At 42.4% G+C, this 11,804-nt stretch overlaps 1 protein-coding gene across 1 annotated transcript in view; it reads right to left on the bottom strand.

The window, feature by feature from the left end:
- Positions 1-11,804, bottom strand: part of LOC127428535 (AF4/FMR2 family member 4-like) — a 32,080-nt gene extending 20,276 nt beyond the window's left edge. The window contains exons 1-2 of the mRNA XM_051676966.1: positions 11,660-11,804; positions 7,864-7,987 (exon numbers count right to left, since the gene is read on the bottom strand). Of these exons, the coding sequence (XP_051532926.1) occupies positions 7,864-7,987; positions 11,660-11,724 (189 nt within the window). The 5' untranslated portion in view covers positions 11,725-11,804. The remainder of the gene's footprint in view (positions 1-7,863; positions 7,988-11,659) is intronic.

Genomic DNA, 11,804 nt, shown 5'->3' with positions numbered 1-11,804 from the left:
TAACATAACAAAATGTGGAAAAAGTGAAGCGCTGTGAATACTTTCCAGATGCACTGTAGATAAATCAGGGATGAATTGTGGTTTATGTTGTTTTAGTGATTAGTTACAGTGTCCTGTCATTTTTTACCAATGGAACAGTGTTCATTTTTAGTTTTTTTTTTTAACACAAATGTCCTTTTACCCTTGTGCTGTGTTCATTTTGTGCTAACATATTTTCAAATCAAATCAAATCACTTTATTGTCACACAGCCATATACACAAGTGCAATGGTGTGTGAAATTCTTGGGTGCAGTTCCGATCAACATAGCAGTCGTGACAGTGATGAGACATATACCAATTTACAATAAACATCAGATTAACACAACACAATTTAAACATCTAATATACACATAATTACACACAACAATATACAAATAATAACATACACTGTACAGTAAACAATACGCTGTTTTTTTTTTTTTTTTTTACTATATAGATACACATTATTCAATAAAAATTAAAAATATATAAAAAAGTATATATATATAGAATGTACAGTATTGTACTGTATTGACATTCAGGCTGTCGGTTGATAGTCAGTTGTTAAGAGAGAACATAATATAATAATAATATAATTTATGACAGTCCGGTGTGAGATAAAAGAGTAAGGGTAATAAAGTGCAGTGCTGATGTATTTTGATCATGGGAGATCAAGAGTTCAGAAGTCTGATTGCTTGGGGGAAGAAGCTGTCATGGAGTCGGCTGGTGCGGGTCCTGATGCTGCGATACCGCCTACCTGATGGTAGCAGTGAGAACAGCCCATGGCTCGGGTGGCTGGAGTCTCTGATGATCCTCCGAGCTTTTTTCACACACCGCCTGGTATATATGTACTGGAGGGAGGGAAGCTCACCTCCGATGATGTGTCTGGCAGTTCGCACCACACTTTGCAGTGCTTTGCGGTTGTGGGTGGTGCTATTGTCGTACCAGGCGGAGATACAGCCAGTCAGGATGCTCTCCACAGTGCAGGTGTAGAACCGTGTGAGGATGTGGCGGTTCATTCCAAACTTCCTCAGCCGTCTCAGGAAGAAGAGGCGCTGATGAGCCTTCTTCACAACGACTTCAGTGTGGACGGACCATGTGAGTTCCTCAGTGATGTGGACACCCAGGAACTTGAAGCTGCTGACTCTCTCCACTGGTGCTCCATTGATGGTGATGGGACTGTTTTGTGTCCCACTAAGATGGTTTATAATATTGCATATATTATCATCACAAGATATTGCAGTAGATCTTTCTATCAACTAGCAATTATTAACTTTTTTATTTTTTTTTTATTTATTGATTTTATTGATAGAAGGATTGATCTGAGCTCATACCGGGCTAATAATAATTACATAATAAATTAATAAACACTTGATCTGAACAAAATATTATTGCTTTTCGTTCCCTCGCAATATGTTTTTTGTGTTAGTGTTATTTTAAAGCTTAGAATCTGGACTTTACAATGCATATTGTCTGTGTGTGCGAGTGTGTCTGTGTGTGTGTGTGTGCACGAGCATGTGTGTCGCCCGACATGACAGAATTGTAGATTTGTTGACTGAAAATGTACCTTGTGCTAGCTCTGCTTCTGGTATATTTAAACGCTTAAATCTGACGTTTAAAATGTGTATACATCCTGATGTATTCTCAAACTTAACAGCAAACACCCCAGATGACATCATTGTAAACGAGATGCAACAGAGAGTGTTTGTGCTGGAAGTGGGGCGTGTGTTTGACCATAGTCCAGAGGAGGTCTTTTTCACTAATGCACACTGCTTGTTCAGTGTATTAACAACATTGGGTATAAGTGTCAACTCTTAATCTTTATTATTAGGAGTCTAGGTCATGTACACAGGCTTGTAGTGAGGGGGTTACAGGTATGTCCAAAAGGAAGGCCAAACAGCTGGCCAGATACTGTTCTGTATCAGACATTATTGGTAGTCGCAGTGGCGTTGTTATTTGTATCTTTGATGCGAATGATTGAATACTGACGTGTAACCTGCAAGTTTTTCACAAACATGCATCTGAACTATTTAAGTCCTTTTTGTATTTCTATCTCGAGTGGATATAAATATTTAAAATGTGTGTGTTGTATGTGTGCACATGTCCGAGCACTTTGTGTGTGCAAACACACATCCACATCTGTGCTCATCTAAAGCAGAGTTTCCCAACTTTTGTGCCACTGCACACTTTTTATGAATAAAAAAAAAAGTTTTTTCTGGGGATATTTTTTTTAAAGAATAAGCTAAAAGCATCAATTCCAGCTATTTTACTGATTCAAGCTGCAAAATAAAGAGTATTTTAGTGAGGCTTGCTTCTGTTTCACAAATGTGTTCAATTTTATTATCTGATTAGTTCAGTGACCCCTTCAGGAAATGTCTCTCGGTGGCGATAAATGAGCGTCTTATGTGCTGTGAGTGAGTCAGTGAATCATTTTGAGTCGTTCATGACCGAAATCTCCCAAGAGACTTTATAGTGTTTAAACAGATCTAGAGTCTTCCTTCAGTCGGAGCATTATTTTTCATCCAGACAACAATAATAGTCTAATAACAGTGAGTTTCAATAACGTCCTTCTCCTTTATTAAAACTTGCATGACGTCAGTATAAGAATTAGAAACACAAAGCAGATCTACGGGATCATTTTCCTACAGTATTTAAACTGCTGAGCATGACCACAATAATAGACAAATAATAATCATTTTGAGTTTCAATAATGTTCTTTCATCATTGTAAAGCTCATTTCACACGAGTCGAGACGTCAACGCTCCGTTCATCGCCAGCGTCGAGCGCCGCATTGCCCTCCACACGACAAGAGTTGCAGAAAGCGTCACAGAGGGGCGATTTTACGAGTTTGCCACGTAAGAAAGCGGGAGATGAGCACAATAAACATCGACAACATGTATTTGGAAGAGAGTTGCAGTTGCTTTGATGCAGAAAGTAATAAAATGATCGTTTATGTTTAGGTTGAAGTGTTTTCTTGGTGAATTTAAATGAGTTCAATAACTGGGGTCTCTTATATTCATAAACAATAAGCTCATATTTAATTAAAAGAAACTGAGATATTCAATATCTTCACAAATTTGGACAGTTTTGAAATATTTCTTGTTGTTCAGTGCTCTCAAAGACATTATTGGTGAAGCAAAAACGTGTGTGTGAAAAACACTTTGGTGTAAAGTGACGTCACTTCATAGACTTCAATGTATTCTGCAGCGCTGACGCGAGTCATGTGAACGCCCCTTAACGTGTACAAATATCAGTGTAACAGGTAACGGTCTGGCAGGGAGGAGATGGGAAACGGCTGAACAGTCCCAGCATAAACAGACACACATGCAACACGGCCGTGTGTCTCTCTCTCTCTGGAACCGGCGTCTCCGGCCGCCCCTTATCTCGTTCTCCCGCTGATCAGCTGATTCAGTGCCGGCCACGCCCCATCATGGCCCGGCCACGCCCTCCTCCTCCTCATCACAATCAGTCACTTTTGTACATTAATCATAGCTCTTCAATCACAAAAGTGACCGAGTAGGGTTTCAAAACAGCAAATTTGCCAGAAATGTGAGGAGTTTGCATCCCTGAAATGTATTTTTTATTTATGCGATTATTTATTTTGTGGAATTTTATAATTTTCCACGGCACACCTGACATTCTTTCATGTCACACTAGTGTGCCGCTGCACAGTGGTTGGGACACACTGATTGTGATGCTCCTGAACACTTCATATTTCTGTATTTTGGTTTACAATGGCCGGTCACTTTTGACCAGGAAGAACAAGTGTAAAAAACTGAAATAAAACCAATTTTTTTTTTTTTTTTTTTAAAGAAAATGGTCCAATTTCTTTGTGTTTTCAGATACCATAAGTGAAAAAAGTCAAGGAATTTTATTCCAATTGTATTAAAGTTAAAAAAATAAAAATAAAAAATAAGTTGTCTGGGTCAAAATGACCAGAACACAACATAAGGGTTCAATTTATTCAATATTTAGTTGATGGTAATGTTCAAAATGACAGACTATAACTTAATCAACTATTCAAACATTTTTCTAAATGTATGCACATTTATACATTTAAATGTTTATATTTAAAGAAGATGTCCGCCTCGGTGTGGAGCTCTCCAGTTCTTTTGCTGTTTTTGTTTGTTTGTCCTGGGTTTAGTAATTTATTTCCGATCAGTTTTACCAGAGATGAGCTGCTGAATATTTGGCAGCACACGCCAGACAATCTTTTACCGGTTTTTGATTACTCAGACGTTCTGTTGGACATTTTAGTTGGAGGAGCAGCGGTGCTGTACAAGCGCATTAAAAGACGCAAGCGAGAGAAGCGAGCCGGAGCGCCGCCAAGCATTCATCTAGCGAATCTCCACTCTCTTCCTAACAAAACGGACAAATTACTTCTCACCTGCAAAAATAAGGACTTTGCTAATTCTGCTGCATTGTGCTTCATGAAAACCTGGCTGAGTGAAACCATTCCGGACAGCGCGTTACATCTGCCGGGCTTCCAGCTGCTCAGATCAGATCGCATCGTGGAGTTAACAGAGAAAACGAGAGGCAGTGGAATGTGTTTTTACATCAGCGAATGTTGGTGTACAGATTTAACAATGCTGAAGATGACGTACTGTCTTAATTTAGAGGCAGTCTTCATAAACTGCAAACGGAGAGTTTGTAGCGCTGCAACAGCTGGCTGATCAGATCACAGACACAGAACAACAATACCCGGACTCAGTTATTATTATTCTTGGGGATTTTAACAAAGCAAACCTCACACGTGAACTGCCCAAATACAAACAGCACATCACATGCCCCACCAGAGACAGAAATATACTGGATCACTGCTACATAACAATAAAGGATGCATATCGCTCTGTTCCTAGAGCTGCTTTGGGACTCTCTGATCACTGCCTGGTTCATCTTCTTCCGATCTAAAGGTAGAAATTAAATTAATTTAATTAAGCTAAGCCTGTAGTAAAAAGATGGAGCAATGAAGCAGAGCTGGAACTACAAGCCTGCTTTGACTGCACTGATTGGAGTGTTTCTGAAGCTGCAGACACAGACCTGGACGAGCTCACAGATACTGTAACATCATATATCAGTTTCTGTGAGGATATGTGCATCCCTACTAGGACTTATTTAAAGTTCAACAATGACAAACCATGGTTTACAGCAGAACTCATGCAGCTTTGTCAGGTCAAAGAGGATGCTTACAGAGTTGGGGATAAAATCTTGTACAATCAGGTGAAAAACAGACTGACAAAGAAGATTAGAGTGGCTAAAAGAAGACACTCTGAGAAGCTGAAAAACAAGTTTTCAGCTAACGACCCTGCAACAGTGTGAGAGGGAACCAATAACTGGCTGACGATCTGAATGTGTTTTACTGTAGATTTGAAAGATCCAATCTCACACCCCACACCGACCTTCACTTCACACAAACACCTCCTGCAACCCCCCTCCTCCCCCCTCCTGCTACTCAACCTGCACTTAAGATCTGTGAAGAGGATGTGTGCCGGGTCTTCTGGAAACAGAAGACAAGGAAAGCACAGGGCCCTTACAGCCCTTCACCCACTTGTATAAAATCCTGTGCTAACCAGCTGGCCCCCATCTTCACACAGATCTTCAATAGATCACTGGAGCAGTGTGAAGTCCCATGCTGCTTCAAATGCTCAATCATTATTCCAGTCCCAAAGAAACCAAAAATCACAGGACTTAATGACTACAGACCCAACGCTCTGACATCTGTGGTCATGAAATCATTTGAGAGACTGGTGTTGGCCCACCTGAAGGACATTACTGGACCCTTTCTGGATCCCCTTCTATTTGCTTATCGAGCAAACAGGTCTGTGGATGATGCAGTCAACATGGGATTGCATCATATCCTGCAACATCTGGACAGATCAGGGACATATGCAAGAGTCCTTTTTGTGGACTTCAATTCAGCTTTCAGCACCATCATCCCAGCTATACTCCAGAATAAATTACACCAACTCTCTGTTCCCATGTCTATCTGTCAGTGGATTACCAGCTTTCTGACGGACAGGCAGCAGCTTGTGAGACAGGGGAAACTCACTTCTAGCACCTGTACAATCAGCACTGGTGCCCCCCAGGGATGTGTGCTCTCCCCACTACTCTTCTCCCACAGGAGCTGCTGATACAGTTTTACTCAGCAGTCATTGAGTCTGTCCTCTGCACTTCAATAACTGTCTGGTTTGGTTCAGCTATGAAATCAGACATCAGAAGACTACAAAGAACAGTTCGGACTGCTGAGAGGATTATTGGTTGCCCCCTGCCCTCCCTTCAAGAACTATACACTTCCAGAGTGAGGAAAAAGGCTGGAAAAATCACTCTGGACCCCACTCACCCTGCCCACTACCTTTTTGAACTGTTGCCTTCTGGCCGACGCTTCAGAGCTCTGAGCACCAGAACCGTCAGGCACAGGAACAGTTTTTCCCCTCAGGCTATCCATCTCATGAACAGTTAAAACTGCCCCCAAATACTTTCCTTCGGTCAATACAATCATGTGCAATATTCAATCCATCCATTCCTACTTATATCCATATTTCATTTATATTCTTTAACATATCCTACCTCTTCTTCAATACATCACCTGCACAGAACTGTATATCTGTATATAAAATATTCGAACAACATAACTGCTCTATTGTACATTTTTTATTTATCAGTTATATCTTATTTTTTATTTTGATGTCACTATATGTATGTTTAAATGTATATGTTTGTATGCATGTATATATGGTTGCATTCTCTTTGCACTGGAAGCTTCTGTCACCAAGACAAATTCCTTGTGTGTGTGTGTGTGTGTGTGTGTGTGTAAGTATACTTGACAATAAAGTTCATTCTCATTCTAAAATGTATCAAACATATAAAAGACAATGAAAAAAATGTTTCTTATTGTGAAAACGTGAGCTTCTGAAATAATTAGCTGTGTTCTTAATTCTTCATGCTTTAGAGACTGTAATTAATTTTATGTGTTTTAGTCAGTTTTGAACATTGCATTGTGTGTAGCATTGTTTTATGAAAGCAGCATCTTCACAACACAAGTGACACAATCTGACTAGCACATGACTTAAAGTTCATCTGTTCATTCACTCCACTTTCTGTGCAGATGTAAGTTGTCATATAACATAAATGCTGTGGATATAGTGATGAATCTCATGTATAAATACTAGCATGTGTTTGAGTGAGGTCATTAGCATGTTTCAAGTGAGGAAGTATCCAACATACTGAATTATTATTGGATAAGAAAAATCAATTCTTTCAAGATATTTATTCTTCTGCTTGTGCAATGTTAATGTCTTGCACTATTAGCTTTTTTTGTTGTTGTTGCTCATAATATTTTAATTAAAAGTAACCTATGTTCTAATTAAATTGTTTAATTATAGTCATGATGCGTGTTTTTGGTCTAATTTGTTATCGCTGACAAAATCCAAAACCCCCATCAATGAACACTTTTGTCTGTAATTTTGTTGACGACATTAACATGGCAATGAAGTCACTAGCTGGTATTGAGAATTGAAGTTATTTGATAATTGTAAATACTAAAAGTATTTAGGAAGTATGTGTACTCGTACAGTCTTTACAACATGGGTAACAGTATATTTACATTTAGCGTTAGGGTTCATTTAGCAGACGGTTTTATCACACAACAAACAAATAACAACAACAGTGAGCTGTGCATCACACTGACAGTGATTTATAGCTCGTTTAATTACCTGATACTGTGAGGTCTTTAATAAAAACTTCAGACAGAGAGACGCTTCTGTAACACCATCAGATCTAGTTGACTGTATATGATCAGAACATAAACATACTGATATAATACACATGTAGACAGTGTGTTGTCACCTTATACGGCTCACTGAAGAGAGGAGAGATTCTGTCATACAGCGTCTCCTGCTGCCTCTGCACCTCCTGATTCCTCCTCTCTCTCTCCATCTGCCTCAACATGTTACGATCCTCCATGTGCACACTGCAACACACACACACACACTTGTGTTAAAGAGTTGTGTAGTTTAGGGGGTGTAAACCATAATACATCATTATCAAAATTCACTGTGGTAGAGTTTGTGCTGATTTGACTGTAGACGCTCCACATCGAGTAGCCAATGAGATTCAATATCAGACAGCAGTTCACATATTTTAATATGATCTGAAACTTTTGTTAAATAAAGTGTTTATGTGATGCATTGATGTGCAGATCCGGTTTAAGTCGGGCTTTTGCTCAATGTTCAAGTCAAAACTGTAAAGTTAACAATTTATTAATATCATTCGGTTTAGAAATGAAAATCATTAAAGCAACAAATAAAAACACAAAGAGATTAGGAGGATTTTTAAGGGTGTGTCTGTGTGTGTCCTGAAGCAAGAGTGTGTATGTGGAGAACATCTGTTAGTATTAAACATCGCCCACCAAATCTGCTTAGTTTACTCAATCAATATATGACTACACATAGACAATAGTGGTGGGACGATTCGCTCTGACAACGATTCAGTTAGATTACGATTCTCTACCTAATAATTACGATGCATCCTGATGCACTGAGAAATCTGAAACCAGTAATTAAAGATGAAATGTCATGTGCAGGCAGATACAATCCTGGTTTTAATCAAGTAGGCTCAGCAGGGTCATAGAATGAAAAACTGTCTATTAGTAGCATGTAAAGGCAGTAACACGGGATGTGGTAACCACACACACACACTCACTCACTCACTCACTCACACTCTCTCTCTCTCTCTCTCACACACACACACACACACACACTCACTCACTCACTCACACACACACACTCTCTCACTCACGCAGACACACACACACACTCTCTCACTCACGCAGACACACACACACACACACACTCTCTCTCACAGACACACACACTCTCACTCTCTCACAGACACACACACACACTCTCACTCACTCTCTCTCACGCAGACACACACACACACACACTCTCACTCACGCAGACACACACACACTCTCACTCACGCAGACACTCACTCACGCAGACACGCACACACTCTCACTCACGCAGACACTCACTCACGCACACACGCACACACACACTCTCACTCACGCAGACACGCACACACACACTCTCACTCACGCAGACACGCACACACACACTCTCACTCACGCAGACACGCACACACACACTCTCACTCACGCAGACACACACACACACTCTCACTCACGCAGACACACACACACTCTCTCACTCACGCAGACACACACACACACTCTCTCACTCACGCAGACACACACACACACTCTCTCACTCACGCAGACACACACACACACACTCACTCACGCAGACACACACACACTCACTCACGCAGACACACACTCACTCACTCACTCACGCAGACACACACTCACTCACTCACTCACGCAGACACACACTCACTCACTCACTCACGCACACACACTCACTCACTCACTCACGCAGACACACACACTCACTCACTCACTCACGCAGACACACACACACACTCACTCACTCACGCAGACACACACACACACTCACTCACTCACGCAGACACACACACACACTCACTCACTCACGCAGACACACACACACACACTCTCACTCACGCAGACACACACACACACACTCTCACTCACGCAGACACACACACACTCTCTCACTCACGCAGACACACACACACTCTCTCACTCACGCAGACACACACACACACACTCTCACTCACGCAGACACACACACACTCTCTCACTCACGCAGACACACACACACACTCTCTCACTCACGCAGACACACACAAACACACACTCACTCACGCAGACACACACACACTCACTCACTCACGCAGACACACACTCACTCACTCACTCACGCAGACACACACTCACTCACTCACTCACGCAGACACACACTCACTCACTCACTCACGCAGACACACACACACTCACTCACTCACGCAGACACACACACACACACTCACTCACGCAGACACACACACTCTCACTCACGCAGACACACACACACACACTCTCACTCACGCAGACACACACACACACACTCTCACTCACGCAGACACACACACACACACTCTCACTCACGCAGACACACACACACACACACTCTCACTCACTCACGCAGACACACACTCACTCACGCAGACACACACACACACACTCACTCACGCAGACACACACACACTCACTCACGCAGACACACACTCACTCACGCAGACACACACACACACACTCACTCACGCAGACACACACACACACACACTCACTCACGCAGACACACACACACACACTCACTCACGCAGACACACACACACACACTCACTCACGCAGACACACACACACACACTCACTCACGCAGACACACACACACACACACACTCACGCAGACACACACACACGCACTCACGCAGACACACACACACGCACTCACGCAGACACACACTCACGCAGTCACGCAGACACACACACACACACTCACGCAGTCACGCAGACACACACACACTCACGCAGTCACGCAGATACACACACACTCACTCAGTCACGCAGACACACACACACTCACGCAGATACACACACACACACTCTCACTCACGCAGATACACACACACACTCTCACTCACGCAGATACACACACACACTCTCACTCACGCAGACACACACTCACTCACGCAGACACACACACACACTCACTCACGCAGACACACACACACTCACTCACGCAGACACACACACTCTCACTCTCACTCACGCAGACACACACACACACTCTCTCACTCACGCAGACACACACACACTCACTCACGCAGACACACACACACTCACTCACGCAGACACACACACACACTCTCTCACTCACGCAGACACACACACACACACTCTCACTCACGCAGACACACACTCACTCACTCACTCACGCAGACACACACTCACTCACTCACGCAGACACACACTCACTCACTCACGCAGACACACACTCACTCACGCAGACACACACACACACACACACACACTCACGCACACACACACACACACACACTCACGCAGACACACACACACACACACTCACGCAGACACACACACACACACACACTCACGCAGACACACACACACACACACACTCACGCAGACACACACACACACACACTCACGCAGACACACACTCACGCAGTCACGCAGACACACACACACACAGTCACGCAGACACACACACACTCACGCAGTCACGCAGACACACACACACTCTCACTCACGCAGATACACACACACACACACTCTCACAGACACACTCTCACAGACACACACACACTCTCACAGACACACACACACACACACACACACACACACACTCTCTCTCTCTCTCACACACAAACACACACACTCTCACAGACACACACACTCACACAAACAAACAAACACACACACACTCACACTGATCTGTTAGTGTTTGTTCATTCATTCATATTAAAAGTGTTTATTTCAGTGTAAACATCTAGAGATCACACATTAAAGTTTATTTGTCAACATTCACAAATGATGTCAGTGTATATCAGGTGTGTATTTACTTGTTTAGAGACTCTTCGTCTTCAAGTTTTCAGTGTGTTTGTGTGTATTTCTGAACTTTCGTGATGTTTCTGTGGTTTTGTGGTTTCTCACCTGTTCGCGCCGTTCATTCTCGGTTTGTTCTGTCCGCCGCGCACTGCCGGTTTTCGATCGCTCATGACGACACGATCTGCTGATTATTCACATGATTTCGGTTGAAGAAAACAAGAAATCGCGCATGAATTTGACATGAATTCAG

This window comes from Myxocyprinus asiaticus, chromosome 38, assembly GCF_019703515.2.
Source record: "Myxocyprinus asiaticus isolate MX2 ecotype Aquarium Trade chromosome 38, UBuf_Myxa_2, whole genome shotgun sequence".
Lineage (NCBI taxonomy): Eukaryota > Metazoa > Chordata > Actinopteri > Cypriniformes > Catostomidae > Myxocyprinus > Myxocyprinus asiaticus.
The sequence above is the reverse complement of the archived record's forward strand: the minus strand, read 5'-3'. Positions and strand labels throughout refer to the sequence as shown.